Here is a 22,699-nt window from a genome sequence, read left to right on the forward strand (position 1 = left end):
TTTTTAGTTTAATAAATTGAGGAAATGGAAGTAGTCTCTTTTTTATTGTTGGTGTTTGTGCTGCAAAGTCAACAAGAGGCTGTCAAGTTTGTAAATAATTACTGCATGGACCTTTTTGTGGGAGCAAACTTTTCCATGAGAAGTGAAGTTTAAGCAGAGATTCAGAACTACAAGGCCATGCTGCATGCAGAGGTAAACCCATAGAGGATTTTTGTTGTTACCTACTCACTCACCAGTAATTACACGCATTACAGTAGAAAATACTCAATAAACATTTGAATTAACATAAATTTAACTTTAAATGCATGTGCAACACAGGATAGTTGTAAAGCTCCATTGTAATTGTACATGAAAGCATTCTGGATAAAAACAAAGCACTATCGCATGAAAGCTTCTTATAATTATTTTTAAAATCCAACCATCCTTAGTTTTCATATTACAGTAGATTGCTGGCATTCATGGCTTTTAACATTCAGAATACCAATTCCCTGGGTTTCCAGGAAAAATGTAAAGGTAGGCAATTAAGAAGCTGATGGTGGGGGCTCCCCTACTATAATAGTAGTGGTAGTGGAGAAAACCTCTGCATGGCCAAGGATGGGGCAGGTAGGAGCCATGAATACCTTTGGGCAGTAATGGCTGAACCACATCAGAGGCTAAATAGTCCAGCCTCGGCACCTCCCTCCAAAAACAAGGCAAACCACAGCACAGTCTATAAATGGGACTAGACAGACATTCAGATAGAAGATGCAACTTTAAAAAAAATAGGCAACATTCTTAAGATCATTATCTTTCCTTATATCCATATGGAATTTGTCTGTTTTATAAAAACCATGGCAGGAAAGACAGGAAAAGAGCATCTTACCTCGATGTTCACATGCTCCTAAGAGATTGATGATGTTTGGATGGTGTCCAAGTTTACAAAGAACTTCCAGTTCTCCTGCAAAGTCCCTGTGATCATCTTTGGAGGCATATTCTGGGAAGAAAGTCAAGGGTTGTGATTCTTCTTTGTTACACCTTTTCAGAATCAGCTGTCCCGTCCTGCCCCCTAAGAACCTTCAGGTACCCTCAATAACCATCAACTGTATACAACCAAAGAGATTACTCTAAAGTAGAGTTTCTCGGCCTTGGCACTATTGACACTGGGCTGATAATTCCTTTGCAGGGGCCTGTCCCGTGCATGGTAAGATGTTTTGCAGCCATCCTGGCCTCTACTAACTAGATGCCAATAGCCAATCAAAAATGTATCCAGATATTGCCAAATGCCCCCATGGGCAAAATCACCCCTGGATGAGAACCACTACTCTCTAAAGTTTTCTTGTTGAAGCTCCCAGATCCTCAGGTAAATGACTTGGTAGAGGTGGAGCTGTATCATCTTTTAGATTTTAGCTCTTCCAGCTAAATCTACCATCCAGAGACAACTGAGGAATAGAACCAAAGTTTCCATGAAACATCACCAATAATGCATGCCTCTTTGTTCACTAATTGTAACTTATTTTTTACAAACCAGTCTCAATCTGGTTGATTGAGCTAAACAAATCAAATCCAAATGGTATCTTATGGAAGTTGCATGGGAATCAGGACACTGAGTTGCATCTGCTTCTATTCTTTTTGCCTTGTCTCTCCACTAGCACTTTAACCAGAGGGAGAACACAGCAGGCACCAGAATGAAGAGAAGGCTATTGGTTGGTGCATAAACTGATCAGTCTTGAGTCAGGGACAATGAGCTATTGCTGCTTTAAAAAAAAAAAAACAACACATTGGGTGGCAAGGAAAGGAGTGAGGTGCTGGTGGCCATAAACATGGCTGCTCATGCTTAGAAACTGTGACAATCATCTCATGAGGGGCTAATGGTACTCATAAGTCAAGTGCTCTATTCATACTACAGAAGCCTCACGGAGGGTCAATATCTTGGGAATATTTTTTTAAAGTTCTTTATAGTGAGGTTGTCCACTTCAGTAACTGCCCTTCTTTGGATGCACTGCTTTGCCTGCAGGATTTATCTGCCCTGGTGCCTTATTAAGCTATTTTCCCTCTTCACATGGGCACAAGGTAGAAAATCAGGCTCACAATAGATCCCAATAAAAACTGCCTTCATAAGATTCTACACCCCTCTCCTCTCACTATCCTCACTGCTCCCCAAAACTCCCTGTGACTAAAGTAGCAAAACAGAAAAGGGATTTGTGGCTGTTTTGCAAGTAGTTTGTATTGTTTTTAAAGAAACATATTGCTGTTTCCAATCATAGATAATATTTTGTTTTGTTAGTCTTCCTAACAATGCAGAAAGCAGAGATGATTTAATAAGATTTAGAGGTAATTCATAGATTCAATAGTGTGGTCCAAAAAAAAAAAGAAAAATCTGCCAGCATCCTTAGAGAGCTCTTAAGATGGAGCTGCACAATGATAATAGTTCATCATATTCTCTGCTTTAATGCACCACATTCCAAGCCTGTATTTTGTAAAATCAATAGTGCAGCCTCACAGTCAAGTCTTATACAAACTGCTCTTTCATACAGAAGAGAAGACAGCTAGCTAATTTGCCAGTGAACTAGTCATGCTGCTTTCTCTGAAGATATTATCAAATATTATTAGATGGGTAGGTATCAAACAGTCTTGAGATGAACAAAGCTGGAAAAGATTTAGTTCTTATGACCTTAAGTCAGTGGTTTTCTCTGCAAACCTGAGTGTACAGAGGAACCATTGAGAAAGCCACTTAAGAACACAGATTTTCATATGCTACCCAAGAAACTCAGATGTAGTCAAGGAGTAGAACAAACCCAAGTGAATGCATTTCTAACAGTGTCCCCAGGAACTTATATACAGTTAACCTATGAAGACTGTGGTTTGCAAAATGTGGTCCCCAAACCCACAAGATAGCATCACTGGAAAACTAATGAAAAATGCAGATTCTCTGGCCCTGCCCTAGACTGAGTCAGAAATTGTGGGGTAGGGCCCAACAGCCCGTTTTTAAACAAGCCTTCCAGGTGATTCTGATGCACACTCAATTTGGAGAAGCACTGCTTTAAGAGAAACAACGATGCTCCACAAAAGTTAGCTATATATGACCAAGAATCTATAGTATCTCATCCCAATGAATCAAGACAGTGATGTTTAAATGGCTCCTGCCTTTGTATTGATATCCTGACTATCACAGGCTCAACTTCAAAGGAAGCATAACCTTCAGTTGCAAATAACAGCTATGTCTGATACCATGCCAATTTTTTGTAAGACTATAGAGGAAAGAATCAGCAGGAAATCAAGTTTTCTCCACACCCTCATGCAATGCTGACTCTATCTGGTCAACCACTGACCTTTCATTCTTTTGATGGCAGCATCCATCCGTAACCCATCCTTCTTGATGCGCGCCTTAAGAACTTGGCCAAAATTGCCCTCCCCAATCACGTCTTGAAATTTGATGTCATTCCAGTCAAGCACTGGATAAATTGTAGGATCTGGGTTGTTTTTGACCTTCCTGTTTAGGGCCAGAGTTCCTGAGTTGAACTGCACAGCTGGTTCTTCCCTCTGGAAAAATAATTATTTCATCATTTTGTGTCAGGATTTTTCATAATTCTAAGGGGCATAATGTCTTCTGGTTGGCATCCACACCAGATGAGAAAAGAAATAGTATATTTAATTCTAGACTGGAAAGGGAAATAGGTTTTCATCACAAAGGCCTGCCCTGATAAACCAGCTGCCAACAGGGCTGCACGGGCACAATTCTGGGCCTCCCCAGAAAAGCTTGTTGATTAGCAATGTCTGTAAAGGGTGACGGAGGAAGGAGTAACAGTACATATGCCATGTGTTTGCCATCCTTGTGTTAGTTGTACGTGAGTTCCCTACAGTGCTGTGAAATGAGCAAGCGTTCAGTTCTGGTTTGGAAACTAACTTGGAGAGCCTATGTGGGGCAGCCACAGGATGTGCCTCAGTGAGAGCTTTCTTAGCATTATCCTGATCCTACTCTATTTTCAGTGCACACTGTTTCTCTCTCGTAGTAAGGCTTAGAATCTCTAAGTCCACTCTGGCCACAAGATGATTGAAGCTTAGAGCCAAACCCAACACAGTATCTCTTTCTCCTGAATTCAAATAGCTGCTGGTGCTACCATGAAAAAGCACCGGTATTTTGACAGGCTCCAGCACTCCCAACCCCCTTGCTGGCCCTTCTTCTCCAGCGACAGCCTGAGTTGAGCCAGCTCTGGCATGGAGTCAGATAGTGAAGTTCTTCTTGTCCTCCATGGAAGGGAAACTCGGGGACTCATGCACATGGGGTACACCTCATTTGAATCATTGCACTCAATGCATTATATACAGAATTGATAAAGTCTGGTTCAAATTAATTTTACAGGGCCTGAACCCACAAACTAGATACATTTTCAGGTTTTAGTATACCAAAAGAACTCAAATAAGATGGCTCTTGGTAAAGTGTGATTTTTATAGGCCTTTGCTACTGGTTAGAATTCCTAGATGAAAAAAAAAATGAGGCAGTACCAAGTGCCAGGAACTCTGACTTCAGACTGAGGGTACACAGGAATGGAAGACACACACAGGTATATATAATTCTTACACATACGAGGGGTGATAAGGTTGAGGGACTTACTAGAAAGAAATGGGAACTGGAAATAGGCAAATGTGAGGAAAACTTGTCTAATATATTATGTCATTACCTATCTCACTGAGGTCTGGTTACCCTCTGTCCTTCCTTACCAAAAATGTTCAATTTATTCTGTTGCAAGATATCATCTCTGGGGACTTATTACTAGGATGACCATATGTCTCATTTCAGCAGGCAGGGGCAGACCTAGTTTCCTGCATAATTTACTAAGAGCACCCTTTTCACTCTTAAAATTGTTCTGGTTTGGATAAGAAATTATAAAGTCATACTTTTTATCTCCCATTTCATAATGAAAGCCAAAGAGAAGATGAGGCTTGCCTAAGGGAAATATTTACTTTATAAGTAAATTTCCTGGTCCATATCTTTAAAGTGAAGGTTCTGCCTGTACTTGGACTTGCCCTTATTAGCTAGTAGGAAGATGAGACACTACCACGTTTTGGAAGGCTTGGGCCATTCTCCTTTGCACATTTGCCCTCTTCAATTGCAATATGATCAGAAAGGCCAACAGCACAGTCAGGCAGGTCATTCCAGCAGAGCCAAGGATGGCTATAAGCAGCATCTTCCCCCCTCCAAGGTCCGCTGGTGCTGTGCAGGAAGACAGAGGTGAAGCAGGTAGTTTAGTTTACATAGAGAAACAGACCCACACCATATGTGGGAGAAGACACAGTGTAATGGGAACTTAACAGCAGCCCTAACCCTGCCACCTAACCACTATATGACCTCGGGCTACTCATTTATATTCCAAACTCAGTGGAGATGAGTCTGACTCACAGGGTTGTAATACGATTTAAAAAAAAAAAAAAACATGCAAAAGTGCTGCTACAATTAGCAATATGCTAATCATTAGTTGTCATTTGTTCAACTTTTATTTCCAAGTAGAATCCCAAGCAAATGAACAATGTTGAATAATAGGGAGAATTACTACAGGTATAACTTTGAGAGAGTGACTAAACCTCCCTAAACCTCAATTTCCCCACCTAGAAATGCTTTTAAGTTCAATGATGCTAAGAGCTTACAGTCTATCAGATATTTTGTTTTGTTTGTCTTGTTTTAACGAGTTAATGAAGAAGACCTAATGATACCCAATAGAAGAAGAGAGAGACGGAGGGAGGAAGACAGGAAAAGACAGAGGAAAAATTAAATTTAGGGCTCAGGTCAAAATAAACTATTAAAGACTATGGTCAAGTCTATTTCTTTTCCTTATTTAAATAAAATTAAACTCGATATATTTTTATTAGCAATAGCACACAGAACATGATCCCGTCCTCTTAAAAGTATCCCTCTCTTCTCATTTATCTTTTCTTCTATCTCTATATATGTACAGATACAGAGATGTCTAGAATGGTGAGAAACTTTTGATTTTGTCTTGTTTTAAAATTTTTCTCTTGGTATTTTATGTATAGCTTGAATTTAGGAAGTTACATTTCACCAAAACACAAGTAATTACAAAAATGGGGCATTCACTAAGAGTGTGACCTGAAAACCATGATTTTCTATATTTGGCAGACTCTTCATTCCTTGAACATTTCAAAAATGTTCCAAAGAATCAGCACTGTTAAAGCGACTTGTTTGATTTTGTTTCTTAAGGTCTAGGTAATCCTCCAAGAGAACCAAGAAGTTTTCAGATTTAGTTATAGTATTTTCTTTAAAAACAGACTGTAATCCAAATCATAAATTTTCAAAACTTGCCTCTAACGTGCCTCCATCTACATTCTCTGGCACACATTGTACACAACACAGAGAGCCGGGAGGTGCCTCTGCACAGACTTGAAGTCAATCCTCCTGCTGCAGCTCCACCCACATGGGACCCTTGTTCACTTAATTACACTCAACAGACTTTATCAATCACAAATGGTGGGCACAGTATGGCATCTGGAGAGGATCTCTATCTAGCTCAAAGCACGTACTTTTTCTGGGGTTGGGGTTAGTGGTGGACATGGAGACTTAATAACCTGCATCAGTAAAGTAGAAGAAGACTCAGAATTGCACAATGTCATCCAAGCTAAAAAAGGAGTGTTTGAGGAAGAATGGAGCATGGTTCTTGGAGCCTCCTACTGGAGCTCTTGCCTAGCCTGCCTTCTATAAGCAGCTCCCACATTCTTCTTTCTCCTAGGAATTAAAATTCATATTCCTCAGGGCTTTCTTCTTAGATTGCTGGATGGGGTATGCTGATAGACTGATCTATTCTAAGGTTCAACAATAGAAAATGGACCAACAGGGATCCTTCTCAGAGGCATTTTGATATTAAGGACCTCTCTGTAAATGCCTGTCCATTCAACCACCGACTTTTCATAGGCTTTCATCTCACGGGCCTGTCCTGATAAACCAGCTGCCTATAGGGCTGCATGGTAATCCTATGTAAATACCTGTCCATTCAACCAACCTTGAGATTCTGGGAGGGTCACCAGTTCATGAGAAAAGGCTGGGTTGCTTGACCCTATGTTGTTCTCTGCAAAAATGTCCACCTGGTATGCTGTTTCAGGCTCTAGGCCCTTGAGCTGATACTGAGTGATGGTGGCATTCTTTATCTTCACATCAACGTGCTGGTCTTCATTCTTGCCTTGAACCTTGTAACGGATAGTAATAGAAGAAATAGAATAGCCATCCAATATTGTCCAAGAAATCACAGCCGAGGAGTGTGTGATGTTGGAAATCTTGATGTTTTCTGGTTGAGGAGGAAGAACTAGAAATTAAACAGAAAAAAGATTCACTTAAGATATACTCCCATGGCTTAGATCATTATGCTTTTGAGATAGAGTTCATGTCAGCTCATGAAAGGCGAACAGATGTTTTCTCATATGGTATCCCAATCAATTGGTAGCGGCTACTGGACTCCATGCAGACTTGAAAGAGTGGCACAGACAGAGAAATGGCAACACATATCATCTATCTGTCATCTTGACACTAAATGAAGGCCTTAGAAATTCTGTTATTCCACAAACCTGTACTTACTATTCTTGATGCTGGGAAGAATGGAAAGCTTCTGAGGGCTGGCATTTATATAGTGCTTACAATATGGCAGGCATTGATCTAGTCTCTTGTATATATTAACTCACTTCCTCTTCATAGCAATCTTTCTGTAAGTGCTGAGGTCTGGAGAGATTAAGTGACTTAGCCATGGTGACACTACTGTTAAGTATAAGAAACAAGATTCAACTCCTGGCATTCTGGCTCTGTAGTCCATAGTCTTAGTGTCATGTGGTCTGTCCTTGCCCTCAATTTATGGAGCAGCAGGCAGGTCAGTGTATACATGAGAAAATGTGCTAATAACTTTTAGTAGACAAAGTATTATAGGGATTTGGGGAAAAGTGGAATCACATTCCATTCAGGGACACAGGCAGGATGAGAAAGAGATGCCTTGAGGTTTTCCACATGTGAAGATGACAGGCACCGCAGCACCACTACATTCTCACTCAAACTCTAAAGGGCACAGGCTAGAAGGGAAGTTCGTGACCCAATAAAGGCTAAGCCTATTTGATCCAGGAAAAGAATGGATTCGAGCTCTTGTCCTTAATAGTAACTGTACCTTACATTTATGAGGCTATTTACAATGTGCTTCCACATGCAGACACTCTCTTGACTTGTATAACCACACAGTACTGAGATTTTTATGATCCACGTTTTAGAGATGAGAAAACTGAGACTTCAAAAGTTTAAGGGGTTTGTACTCGTCCCAGTAGGCGAATAGTAGACATAGGCTGTTTCATTCCATACACCATTGTTTCTGCACATGAAAGTTACTGCTTATAAACAAATTAGAACCTTTGAGAAGTATCTCAAGGTACATCCTTTCTATTTTAAATTTCTTCTTTGCATTATGTTGACTCCCCCTTGTTACTCTTTAGGGGACTGTGGCAATTTATGAGAATTAGGTATTGGATTTACAACCTTCCAAATCTGATTGTTATGTTCTATGTCTAGCAGATGGTACAGTATCCAAAAATCACAATTAATCAACAGTATGTCTTAACTTTCTTTATATCCAGTACCAAGTCTTTTGTATATTTTTATAAAAATATACAATAGCCTTTCTTCCCACAGGAGATTGAAGGAGTAACAGAAATACCAACATTTTCAGATTACTATGATCACATAGTTAATATTTGTATAGTTGTGGCTCAAAAAATTCAACTTCATAAACCAGTGGTCTTCTAAGCCTGTCACAAAAAGCAGCAGTGTCTTTTAGATGCTTGTTAGAAAAATAATGAATATAATTTTTGTGCCAACTAAAAATCATAAATTTGCATCTACCAACTTATCCATTTTATGCCTGAAAGGAGTCATTCTTAGGGATAGCTCAATAAACCTTTGATTTAAATTCAGTGGGTCTGGACCCAGCAATCTACATTTTAGCAGGTTCTCTGGGTGACTCTACAATAGATTCTAAAATGCTTTAGGAAACACTAATCAGACCTTAAACAATTTAGAAACGGGATATCACTACTTAAAGAACCTCTAGAAGCATAGTTGCTTTGAAGCAGTGGGTCGCCCATCCAAAGAGACAAGTGCAAGACATTTGTAGCATGGTGGGGGGAAAAATAGAACTAAGATGTGGATTAGAATCCTAATCCCCATGCCGTACTAGTTCCATAATTTTGGGCAAGTCACTTACCCTCCTCTGTGCCTCAGGTTCCTCATCTATTAACTCTGATAATCATTCTTACTCTACCTTCCTCAAAAAGTCATTGTAAGGGACAAATACTCCCCATGTAAATGTTTTCCAACAGGAAAACATAACACACATATATTATTTTTAACATATGATTGGGGTGATACGCCAAATCTAATTCACTCCACTTCTTACCCCTGGACCAGATGGAATTGCTAGGCTGGAAACCAACACAAACTTTATAACTGGAAGTATTAATTTTACTTATGAACATACATGATCAGTCAATGACAACACAGCATATTAACAAATATTTTCAGGTAAAAATGAGATGTTCTCATTCACATCCTCCTTCCTCGGATTTCCTGACCCTATAGGGATCAACTCCTACCCTGCCAATCTCACATCCCTACTACCACCACCAGCATTGACCCTCCATCAAACTTCAAACAATCATCCAAGGCAAGTCGACTCCCAGTGACTATTAACTAGTTTTTGTTTAATCCTATAAATATGATAATGATAGTGTGATTTTGAGAGTGTATCATTCTAATGAGGATGAAACTTATGTAGTTTAGGTGAGTGAGCACCTAAGATAATTTTGAAATAGGAAATAGTGATTCATCCCACAGTTACTGACATTTCACAAGTTTATAGTTAATATGCTGGAAATGGTACAGGAACAAACAGATCAATGGAAGGGAACAGAACATCCAGAAATAGATGCAAAATGAATATGAGAACCTGGCATATGATACAGAAAGCATCACAGCTCACCATGGGGACTACTCAATACGTGGCATTGGGACCACTGACATGCCATATGTGAATAAATAAGATTAAAATAAAAATATTAAAATATACTGTACCCCAAAATAACATTTTTATATCTTAAAGACCTAAATACACAAAACAACACTAGAACTACTAGGAAAAACACAGAGAATATGTTTATGACCTTGGGATAGGGAATAATTCCAAAATGCAAAAAGTATAAATCACACAGGCAAATACTGACAGGTCCAGCTGCATCAAAATGTCAAGTGTCTGTGGGTTAAAAGCCACCACAAACAAGGTTACAATAAAGGGATTAGGAGAATATATTTGCAATACACATAACAAAGTATTTAGATTACATAAATAATTTTTACAAATCAGTGAGAAAGACAACCTATTCCAAATGAGCAAAGGATATCAATAAGTATATCAAAAAAGAGGACATCCAGTATATCAATAAGTATATCAAAAAAGAGGACAATTAACATAAAAAGATGCTCACCTTTGCTAGCTATCAAGGAAATCAAAATTGAAATTAACAATGAGGCACCATATTTTGCTTTTGAGATACGCAAAGTAAAAAGGTGTGACACTATCGAGTGATATAGGGAAAGGATATAGACATAGAGATGGGTATAAGGAAAATGGCACTGTCATACACTCCTGAACATAGTACACACTGACTAACCACTTTAGAGGGAAATAGCCCATGAGTTCCACCACCGGACTTGTTCCTAGAAAAACTCTCACACCTGTCTATGCACATGGAGACATGCATAAGAATGGGCATTGCATTTTGTTCATGATAGTAAAAAATGAAAAAAACCTACATCTCCCTCTAAAACGGAGAGGATGAATGACAAGATACATTCATAAGACAGAATATTATACAGAAGTTAAAATTACATGCAACAAAGCTAAATAAACATGGATAGATAAAATCCATAATGTTCATTCAAAAAATGAAGAATGATATGTATGCATGTGTATAGTTTCAGAGATATTAAAATTATAGAACATTGGGCTTGGCACAGTGGCTCATGCCTGTAATTCCAGCACTTTGGGAGGCGAAGGCGGGAGGATTGCTTGAGCCCAGGAGTTCCAGACCAGCCTGGGCAACATAGGGAGATCCCATCTCTACAAAAAAATTAAAAAAAAATAGTCAGGTGTGGTGGCGTGTGCCTGTGGTCCCAGCTACTCAGGAGGCTGAGGTGGGAGGACTGCTTGGGCCCAGGAAGCCAAGGCTGCAGAAGCCATAATGGCACCACTGCTCACCAGCCTGGGCAACAGAGCAAGACCTTGTCTCAAAAAATATATATATGGCCGGGCGCGGTGGCTCACGCCTGTAATCCCAGCACTTTGGGAGGCCGAGGCGGGCGGATCACGAGGTCAGGAGATCGAGACCATCCTGGCTAACACGGTGAAACCCCGTCTCTACTAAAAATACAAAAAAATTAGCCGGGCGTGGTAGCGGGCGCCTGTAGTCCCAGCTACTCGGGAGGCTGAGGCAGGAGAATGGCGTGAACCCGGGAGGCGGAGCTTGCAGTGAGCCGAGATCGCGCCACTGCACTCCAGCCTGGGCGACAGAGCGAGACTCCGTCTCAAAAAAAAAAAAAAAAAAAAAAAAAAAAAATATATATATATATATATATATATATATATATATACAACATTAAATTAAAATATACTTAACAAACTCATAATTTCGGTTGTCTCTTGGGAGAGGGGAATAGAAATGGAATAGGGGTAACAGTTGCAGGAGATACTGATACACCTATAGTGGGTTATTATGTAAGTCAACAACAAATGCTGACAGCAAATATGACAAAATGTTAACAGTTGTTAATTCTGGATGGTAGGAATGTGATTGTTCATTGTGTTACTCTTAGCATGATTCTGCACCTTGGAAATTTCACAGAATTAAACATTATATATGAAGAATCCCTAAACACTGACAAAACAATTCAGACTTTCATAAGTCACTGATGCAATAAAAGAGTGGCCAAAGAAACACTGAGCCAGCTTCCACACCTGTTCCTGAGGAAGTGGAGAACCAGCTGCAAAGACAGCCTCAGACTCTGGGAGCTGGCAAGGGACCACATAATCTCCCATCCAGGCCTGACCCTGCTTAGCTTCCAGGATCAATGAGATCCAGCATGTTCAGGGTGGTAAGGCCATAGACCACATGATCCTGACTTCAGTGGTAGTTGTGTGTGGCCAAGAAATAGTTTACCTTTCCAAGGGTTCCAAATGCACACAGTTCTAATTTCAGTGAATCAAAATAAAACTCTCTGCTTAGTTTAGTAATGAATAGACTTTCAATACTACAAAGAAACCCAAGAAATTCCCATTAATTTTAAATGACCAATCTGAAATAGAGAGAAGCCTGAAATGCAAAATACTTTGGAAAAAAAAAGTGATTACTCCTAGATAAATCTTTTAACTTTTAAAATTACCTGTTTTCAAGGGGTTTCAAGCAAAGGTATTTGGTTTTTATGATTAGGAAAGACCCATCTGGAATTAACTGACATCTGTGTACATGTAGATATATGATAATTCTTCAAAACTACCCCATAAACGGTTCAACAAGCCCTAGAAAACCTTCTTCTTGTTACTAATTTACTAAATAAACAACTGCACACCAAGGGAAGGTAAATTTTAGCACAGACCTGAATTATTGCAAATCCAAATATATGTTATATATTGCAAGTTATTAAAATGATTAGGTGGGAGGCACTAATTAGCCTTCTCTCACAACTAACTTTTTTTCATAATTTCCAATAGTCTTGAAGTGATGTTAGCTAAGTCTGCATGGCGGTAGCCCCTTATTGCTCAGATGAGGCTGGAGCAGCATGAATTACTTACTGTCACTAAGGGTCCAAGCAGTGAGATCTTCACTCCATTCCCCCTGGGCCTTGGTGTTGACTCTAGCTCGGACCACGTACTGCTCCCTGGGATGTAAGTTGTTAAGTAGCACCGAAGTCAAGTTGCCTGGAACTTTAATATTCTGCTGATCACTTTTTTGCACAGACCTTCTCTCCACTTCAACATAAAAGTCATCTTCCGAGCTTGGAAATATTGGTTGCCAGGTCAAATTTAGAGTGGTCTGACTTTTAGGCAGGAGATTTAGACCTCTTGGAGGAGGGAGTCCTAGGAGAATCCAGAAAAATAATTATTTTTATATATGGCTGATATAGTTTGGATTAGTGTCCCCACCCAAATCTCATATTGAAACGTAATCCCCAGTGTTGGAGGTGGGGCCTGGTGGGAGGTGATTGGTTGATGAGTGTGACTTCCCATGAATGGTTTAGCCATCCCCCTTGGTGCTGTCCTCCTGATACCGAGTGAGTTCTGATGAAATCTGGTCATTTGAAAGTATATAACAGGCCCCAGTGTGTGATGTTCCCCTTCCTGTTTCCATATGTTCTCATTGTTCAATTGCCGGGGGAGGGGGGAGGGATAGCATTAGGAGATATACCTAAAGTTAAATGACGAGTTAATGGGTGCAGCACACCAACATGGCACATGTATACATATGTAACTAACCTGCACATTGTGCACATGCACCCTAAAACTTAAAGTATAATAAAAAATAAAAAATAAAATAAACAGGAGCTTTGTCAGAAAATAAAATGTTAAATAATTTCCATGGAAAAATAAATAAATTATGAAACAGTAAAAAAAAAAAAAAAAGTGTATAGCACCGCCCCCCCTCACTCTTTTGCTCCTGCTTTCACCATGCAAAGTGCCTGCTCCCACTTTGCCTTCTGCCATGAGTAAAAGCTCCCTCAGGCCTCCCCAAAAGCAGATGCTCCCTATACAGCATGCAGAACCATGAGCCAATGGTTACTGTTTTTACTGTTTGGTTTGGTAAAAAGCCAAACCTCTTTTCTTCCAAATTACCCAGTCTCAGGTATTTCTTTATAGCAATGCAAGTACAGACTAATACAAGGGTGGAGGCAATGACAGCGCTAAAGGGCACCTTTTAAGAGTAACCTTGGCTTCTAGAATAAGATACAACTTCATAAGCTATCAAAGAAACACAAGCAAGTGGCCCATATGATACTTTTTTTCCTACCAAAATGATTCATTACATTATTTATAATAGCAAACAATTGGAAGAAACCTAAACACTCAAAATAGGAAACTGCTTTAATAAATTATGATATAGCCATTCAGTGGAAAAATAGATAACTAGGAAAAGTATGAAAGCCCAATAAAAAGACTTCAAGTACATGTAGGCATGCTAAAAGTTATGTCTACAATGGTGAAGGATAGGAAGGAAACTGATAAAAATCAAAACAGTAGATTTGCCAAGGTTATGGGATTATGGGCGAGTATTTACCGTTTCTGTTACCATTTTGAGCAATACATTGTAAAGCAATTTAGGGGTTCCTTCCCCTTAGCAAGATTTTCAGAAATCATACAGCTGTGGTGGCAGGGCCAGGCCTATTCCTGCTCTGATCACATCAAGGTATCCGCTATGACTACGTGATGCCTGGCCATAATCACCCACAGGAGCCTGGGCTACCAAGACATCACTGAATAGAAACAACATGGGTTTTAAAATCAGAGAGACAGGAACATGCCACTTTACTTTTGCAACCTTGGGGAAATTCATAATCTCTCCAAGTTCACCTGTAAAATAAAATTAAAATATCCATCTTCCAGACTCAGGAGTAATAAGTGAGAAAATGGATGTGAAAATGCTTGGAAGGTGTTAGGGGCTCTATTAACACTGGTTTCCTCCCTCCCTTCCTTCTTTCAAGATGTCTTATGTCACTGGACAAAGGAGGAAATAGTGTGTTTTCAGTTAATAATAGTAAATTGATTTTTAAATTCCAGATATGAAGTCCTTCCAAAACGTAGGATAGAGATCCTCTAATTCATGCATTCTCAGTAGGGACACAATCACTCCTATGGGGCAAAAAAATTTGTTCTTAGTGTATGAGAAAATTTCAGATTACTACAATTGTTTACAGAGGACCATAATACAGAAACAGATATAGAGCATATCTGTGGTATTAAAATTTCACGGGAGGCAGGATCTACTAGGATAAACGTATCTGAAACAGCTCACTGGGGATGAGCAATACATTTTTTTTTAAAGGTTGAGAAACACGGCTCTTACTCTTGGTTCGAGGTGAGAGGAAGGGTCTGTTTCCATCTACTGGGAATTAAGTCCCACCAGCCTGGTTCTGACTACCCTCAGACTAGTGAGAACCAGCAGCTAGGCATGCATTTTCTTGCCATTATGCAAAAGTTCTGATGGCCCTTTCTCTGTAACCTTTGCAAATGGAGAGAGGTGATGCCATCTCCTCTTGTTAACCTCTGAAGTTTAACCTCCAAAATAGCCACCCAGAGTGGTTTAGGCAGGTTTGCAATGACAAAGGAGAATGGGGAGTTGATATTTTGGAGAATACATTTACACCTCCTAATCCTGTGCCTGGTACAGAAGAGTAACTCAATAAATAGTCATTTCCCCTTTTCCCGCCCTTTGGGAATATGATTACCCCAATACGCCTCCCTGTCTGCCCCTTTCTGCACTATGTTCAGAAAGTGTTCTCTTCCTTCCCCTCCCGGACTCCCTGGCCTTCACCATCTCAATCAACACACATAAACAGTGCAACTGCCAGACGAAATGAAAAGCAAACATCAGCAAAATTCAAATGATGGGAAAAGAAGAACCTTCAATAATCCCCTTCCCGCCTACCCCTGAGAACTACTTTGAAATATTCTGAGAGACCTCCTGGCTGGAACACATTCTGAGGGCTGAAGACAGTACAGTGTGGGGCTGTGAAGTGTTTTATGTTCTGTTCCATAAATACTTTCCATCTGAGTCAGTTTATGCTCTTCCCCTTTTGACTCACCAACAGTGACTTGAGAGAGAATTAACTACCATTTGCCTTTTAGCGGTAACATGATGACATATCAGGGATCCCTTGGGTCATGGTTGTAGAGGTCCCTTTTTCCTCTCTATATAGTTTCTGGGTTTATTTTTTATATTCACAACCAGGTGGGTCCCCAAGCAGCCATTTCTTACTTGTGTGTAATGCTTCTATAAGCCTCAGAGTAGCTTTTGAGTCTCATGTGGTTCTTTAAGGATGCTGCTAGTAACATAAAAACTAGGTGGGCGGTGTGAAGGAAGGATGTTTCTGTTAAGGGTGCACAATCTCTGCAGAAGAAAAGTGGATGTTCTTCCTGGTTTTTTCACTCAATCATAACATATCCTTCTACTTTTAGTAAATGGAGTAAAACACAGGCAAATATGTGAACTGGGATAATAAGCTGGTGCCTTTGGGATTCTAGGTAGAAATAATAATTGGAGAAACAAAAGGATATGGAGCCTGGACTGGGAGTGGTGGCTCATCCCTGTAATCCTAACACTTTGAGAGGCCAAGGCTGGGGGACTGCTTGAGGCAGGAGTTTAAGACCAGCCTGGGCAACAAAGCAAGACCCCCTCTCTACAAAAAAAAATTTTTTAAGTAGCCAGATGTGGTGGTGTGCCTGTAGTCCCAGCTACTCGGGAGGATGACTTGAGCCCAGGAGATAGAGGCTGTAATGAGTGTTGATCAAACCACTGCACTCTCCAGCCTGAGTGACAGAGCAAGATCCTGGCTCTAAAAGACAAAGATATGAAGCCCCAAGATTTAGTATGGTGATGCATCTTACTGTTATGAAGTACTCTGAGTCTCTACTTTTCAATCTATAAAATAGGGAAGATGATAATTCTTACTTTCCCAGGTGATATAAATCAAATATATATGAAGTTGAAAGTATAAAGCACTGACCAAGAGATAGTAACAGAATGGTTATACACAGTGAACAATTCAAAGAACCAGGAATGGAACCTTACAAAAGATCACTCCAGTATTTCAATGGAGGGTACCTGGGTAACAGAAAGCTGGAGGTCAGGTTAGCATCACGGAGGCTTCACAAAGTTAATTAACGCAATAGAAGGCCAGTCAATACCAAACACCATTGATAAATCAAGAAATAATTTTACACTTATTATCTAGAACATGTGGACCCAGGACCAGCAGCATCACTTGGGAACCTACTAGAAATGCAAATTATTGAACCCCGGCCCCATCCTCACCTCAAAACCATTGAATCAGAAACTCTGGGGATGAGGCCCAGAAACATCTTTTAACAAACTCTCTGAGTGATTCTGATGGACACTTAGGTTTGAGAACCACTGATTTAGAAAAGGGAGGTAAATATAAGAAATAGCTTAAGGAGATGAAAGTGGCTACCTATAGGAAGCAGGACTGGGAGGTGGAGGGTGGAGCAGGAGAATGCTGTTCTTTAGATAAAAGCTTCTTATTCTATTTGATGTCATGACTCTGACCATGAATTACTTTGAAAAATTGGAAATTATTTTTGAAAATAAATAAACTGGGACTTCTAAAATATGCCTGTGGCAAGAGCCTGGTCTGGGCCCTTAAGATGGAAACAGGAAGCCAGTGATAAAATGCAGGAGCTGAAGCTCAGCACAGTTGCTGCTGTGTAAATCCCAGCTCCTAGGGGAGGCCCTGCCTTCCTGAAGGCTCATCTGCTTCCTTCTCTGTCCCTACAGAGTGCTGCAGACCTCCTCCCCCAGGGAGACAGACCAGGAGTCCAACCCAAATAAAGGAACAGTTTGGCTTGAAGTTGCTAGCCTTCCTGTCACTTTCCCACCCATTCAAAAGCAAACTCCTGCCACCTCCATCCCCACCCACCCACTCACCCACCACCACCCTTCCTGGTCTTCCTTCCTCTTTCCCCTTCCTCCCCCTCCCACCCAGCTCATGAATAAATGCCTGTTGGCTTCCACTGACCGATAGAAGCTGTTGTGAAGCGTCTCACAGGTCCAGGATGCCCTTCCCCACCCTCTCCACGACGGACCAGTTGCACACAGAGTTCATATTCTGTCCGAGGTTCCAAATAGTTGAGTGTAACAATCTCATTTGTCACTGAGAAGAGAAAACGTCCAGGAAACTTAAGTTGGCATTCTCTTACATTCCTTAAGCCGGGGTTGTTGTTATTGCGATGTGAACTAATTTTAGGTTTTCAAAACTACGTCTTAGTGAAACAGAGAGGCAATTCCATCTTCAAGGCCTCATCCTTCCTAATATGAGGAAAATTAGGCTTTTGAAATGTTTCCAGGTTACAAGGTACACATTAAAGTGTGTATTTCTGTGCCACTTACACATTTCTGCTCTGGTGCTTTTGTCTTTTCATTTCTAGAATAAAACCTCACAAATCTATATGGAATACCAGATTGGGGGAATACTCAATTAAAATAGTTTAATTGCTACTGTTTTCAAGTGTGTACACTGATTGCAATCAAGCTATCAAGAGAAAAAGATGCTTAGGAGGTTTGCTCAAAATGACCAGAAAACTGATTTGTAATGGTCATACTATTACAATGAAGCATTCTGAAGTCCTCGAAAATAGCACCCATAAACAAATGGTATCTGTCTCTTTTCTCCTTACCTATTTGCTTTAGTCAGCCTCTGTTTCTCCATGGATACTGCAAAGATAAATTTCTGCCTTATCATATGATAAATTCCTACTTGGTAAGAAAAAAACTGGGATGTGTTTGACAGTTCTTAGAAGACCACTTTGTGGATGTCCACTTGGAGAAAAAGGGGATGGATTATTACCACCATATGACAGCAAAAGACCTAGCCATTGATGTTCGAAACAGCAATTCAGCAAATCAGCCTGACATCCCTGGAATTCTGAATTTTGATAGAATCTACAATAGTATGTGAAGGACTCAGTAATAATACCATTTTATTCGGTCTACCCAGGTCAGCTAGTGTTATTCAGCCCCAAACCCTCCTCCTCTTCTCTTTTTTTTTTCCCATAGTTTTCTTAATTATCTCCATATAGTGAATAGAGGGTCATTTTAAAGAAATCATAGGCATAGTAAGACAAAGGTATGGGCGGAGGAGGACATGCTGCCTACAAGCATGTTAGTGGCAGGTCTTTTTACAGGATGGTCCAATTGAAGCAGCATGGTCACTGATAATGCTCTTTGCTTTTTAAAATTGTGATTTTACATTATCATACAACAAATATAATTGTAATTTGTGTTTCAAAATAAATTCAACTGTTTTCATGAACTTTTGGCATTTTGTCACATTTTGTTCAATTATTTTTTTCTTTCAGGAAGTTAGGGGAGGGGTCTGTAGCTCTCTTTGCCTGTCCTTGTCCTCCCCCGAGCCCATTCCAGTCTGCCACAGCCCAAACTTTGCAGGTTCAAATTCCTTCAAAAATCTCTCTGTGTTAAGAGTCTGCAGGACAGGGCAAGACATGAAATGAGAAAAGGAATAAACAACTCAATACAGCAGCAACAATCACCCCCAGGATTTAGGCAGATTAAGCCTCTCTGCCCTTCCAGCAGGCTCCGGACTTTCCTGCTACCATATTCATGGCATAAACAAGTGCCTTTCCCCATGATCAGCCAAGATAGAATAACTAAAAACAGGACTGGAGATCCAGAAAGAAATATTGATATAGATAGTAACTCATGGTGTGAGCTGGTTCTGTGTTCTAGAGCACACAGTGGCTTCAGAAAGTTAGCCCCAGAGCTCAGGGGCCCCCTGCACTCTCTCTTGAATACTCTGAAACAGAATCCTCTGCAACAGCCACCATCTTGATGTAGAGGATTGAGGCAGGGAGAAGGGAATTTCTAGATTTGGAGAAAAATAATTCTCCTGGTGCCACATCCCCAGCTGGCATCTATCCTGTCCAAAGCTTACCTTGAATATGTTGCCAAGCCTCATAGTGATTAACGGGTTTGTATAGAAGCTTCTTGGATTTGATTGGTCCATCCCCAAAGTAAGGCTCAGAGCTGATGTTGATGACAGCAAAGTTATGTCCAGTGTCAATCACGTTTGGGGCATTCAGGGGCTTCGGAAGAACTAAATACAATTTCAGAAGGCAGATTAGTCCTTCGGCTTTGAGGTTTTGTGATTGTTCTTAGGTAGAGGTAGAAGATATGTTTTACATGTCCAACAAAGTCCTCTTAAAGTTTTCTGCTCAGACTCAGTGAGATCACCTGCTCTCTAAGCTCTCTGCTTTGCTTTTGCTTCCCCAACCCATTATCCTCAAAGTGCTTCCTTAAAATAAATGAGCCCCTTTGCTCAAGACCCTTCAATGGATTCTCATCACATGTAGGATAAAACCAAAAATTCATACCGTGACCAGCCAGGCCTCGAGTGATTAAGCCCCTGCCCACTCTCCAGCCTCCTCTTCCCCTCACCTAGTACCCTCCAGTCCCACTGACCTTTCACTTCATCCAACTAACAAAGCACGAACCTCCTTTCTTTAGATTGATTGTGGATGTCTCTCTTCTGCAAGGAATGCTCCACCTCCCATTATTCTCCCAGTTAATTCTTAGCTCTGATGTGAATATTTCACAGGTGGCTATCATAGAAACTGAATTAAGGTATTGTATACTTTCACAGAACCTCTACTTTTCCTTCATGGTGATTTTTAGGGTTTATTACTCTTTGTAGTATGATTATTTGATTATTTGATATTGGTCTTTCTTCTAGATCATAATTCATTCTCTCTCTATATATGTATCTCTCTCTCTTTCAGCCAAACAGCTCAAATTTATTATAGTTCTAGAAGTCAGAAGTCAGACATGGGTCTCACTGTGCTAAAATTAAGGCATTAGCAAGGCTGTGTTCCTTTCTGGAGGCTTAGGAGATAATCTGTTTCCTTGTTCTTTCTAGCTTCTAGAGACCGCCTGCATTCCTTGGCTCAAGGCTCCTTCCTATCCCTTCAAAGTCTACAACATCAGGCCTCTCTGATCCTTCTTTGACCACCACATCTCTGACTATTGTCAGGAAAGTTTCTCTACTTTTAATGACTCAAGGGATTGGAGTGGGTCCACTCAGATAATCTAAAACAATCTCCCCATCTCAAAGACCACATATTCTCAATGGGGATGACAGCGCCCCAGAAACAATGAAAATTGGTTCTTAGAGGATGCAAACATTTTAGATATTACAATGGGTTGCAGCCTGCCAAAGAGCCATAGTACATAAAGAGATATAAAGTACATCTGTGATAATAAAATCTTATGGTGATGAGGGAGAGTTCTGGAATACAATTTCTAAAAGAGCTCCTTAGTGGGATGATAATAAAAAGGTTGTGAAACACCACACTACACTCTAAATTCCATTAGGGCAAAGACTGTGTAGTTTGTTCACCAGCACCGACCAGGTGCTGAATTATTGTTTGTGAAGTGAATTTCCAATGAGCTCTATAGTTCCCTCGGCCCAGCCTTCTTGGAAATGCATAACTCGTTTTGTTTTTCCTCCCCAAGAGTGTGTATTATACAATGCAGAACCGTTCAGATTTCAGAGGACATTGCAATGTTCAGTAATTTTTCCTTTTCTTTCTGTCTCAATGCTTTGGCTCACCTTCCTTAGACATAACCTTCAAGTCTTTGCTCAAATATCTTCTCAGGAAGGCTTGACTACCCTATTTAAAATTACAGTCACCACTCCAGCCCTGCCCCAGCATTCTCTACCCCCATTTCTGCTTTAATTTTCTCCAAGACACTCAGCATTTTAGTGAACTGTACATTTTACTTATTTATTTGCTCACTGTTTATCTCCCTGTGGGAATGTAAGCTCTATGATGAGTCTTTTTCCCCCTGTATTATTCACTGCTCTATTCCCAGTGCCTAGAACAGGGGCTGAAACATAATAGGCCTAAAGTAAATTCTATTGACTAAGTGACGATTTAGGAAGTTGTCCAAGGTCAGGATAATAAAGCCAGTAAGAAGCAGTATCCCCTAACTGGAGGCAGATCATGCCAATATTAAGTTAGATAAGTCTGAGTACACATTTCACTTAGGCTAGAAAGGAGGGCAGTGCTGTAAGTAAATTTGTTCAAGTAATGCTTTCCTTGTATGATAAAATAAGGCCACCCCTTTCTTTAAACCAGCAGATGCACATTTTATTACAGCCATTAATGTCAGTCTGTGATACTTTTACAAGGGCTTAAAAATTGCTACAAAGGCTTCCTCTTAGTAATCTACTATTTTATTTTTTGCCTTTTAATCATTTTTACTGAGATGGAACATACATATTGTAAAGCGTGAATATCTTAAGTGTATTTAGCTCAAGGGACTTTACCTATGTGTACACCCATGTAACCACCACTCAGATTAAGATAGAAAATATTCTCAGCCCTCCAGAAGGCACCTGTGTGCCCTTTTCCAGTCAATATCCTCTACCCAGAGGTAGCCTCTATTCTGACTTCTGTGACTGAAGATTAGTATTGCCTGTTCTTTAGCTTTATATAAATGGAATCATAAAGCATGTACTTTCTTTCACTGGTTATCATGTTTGCAAGATTCATCCATACTGTTGTGGAAATTAATTTTTTTGTTACTGTTTAATATTCCTCTGCATGATTTTATGGGCTAAATTGTATTCCCCCCAAATCACACGTTAAAGTCTTAACCCCTAGTACCTCAGGATGTAACCGTATCTGGACATAAGGCCTTTAAAGAAGTAATTAATTTAGAATAAGTTTATTAGGGTTTGCCATAATCCAATATGACTGGTGTCCTTGTAAGAGGATTAAATTAGGACACAAGTACAAAGGGAAGACCCTGTACCTGTGTCCTAATTTAATCTCCCTGTGAAGATACAGGGAGACAGCGGCCATCTACAAGCCAAGGAGAGAAGCCG

At 40.1% G+C, this 22,699-nt stretch overlaps 1 protein-coding gene and 1 long non-coding RNA gene across 9 annotated transcripts in view; one reads left to right on the forward strand and one right to left on the reverse strand.

The window, feature by feature from the left end:
- Positions 1 to 22,699, forward strand: part of LOC104007835 (uncharacterized) — a 111,883-nt gene that overhangs the window by 50,437 nt on the left and 38,747 nt on the right. The window lies entirely within an intron of this gene.
- Positions 1 to 22,699, reverse strand: part of TEK (TEK receptor tyrosine kinase) — a 133,922-nt gene that overhangs the window by 32,521 nt on the left and 78,702 nt on the right. For 5 of the 7 annotated variants that reach the window (XR_010148741.1, XM_063787908.1, XM_016960699.4 and 2 more), the window contains 7 exons: positions 19,745 to 19,906; positions 17,813 to 17,947; positions 12,858 to 13,142; positions 6,990 to 7,289; positions 5,037 to 5,191; positions 3,309 to 3,519; positions 863 to 973 (listed from right to left, as the gene is read on the reverse strand). Coding sequence is in view for 6 of the 7 variants with exons in the window: in XM_063787908.1 (XP_063643978.1) it covers positions 863 to 973; positions 3,309 to 3,519; positions 5,037 to 5,191; positions 6,990 to 7,289; positions 12,858 to 13,142; positions 17,813 to 17,947; positions 19,745 to 19,906 (1,359 nt within the window). In the remaining variant the exon portion in view is untranslated. The remainder of the gene's footprint in view (positions 1 to 862; positions 974 to 3,308; positions 3,520 to 5,036; positions 5,192 to 6,989; positions 7,290 to 12,857; positions 13,143 to 17,812; positions 17,948 to 19,744; positions 19,907 to 22,699) is intronic. The other 2 variants (XM_016960700.4, XM_016960697.4) reach the window with 1 other exon arrangement.

The sequence above is a fragment of the Pan troglodytes genome, chromosome 11 (assembly GCF_028858775.2).
Source record: "Pan troglodytes isolate AG18354 chromosome 11, NHGRI_mPanTro3-v2.0_pri, whole genome shotgun sequence".
Taxonomy (NCBI): Eukaryota; Metazoa; Chordata; class Mammalia; order Primates; family Hominidae; genus Pan; species Pan troglodytes.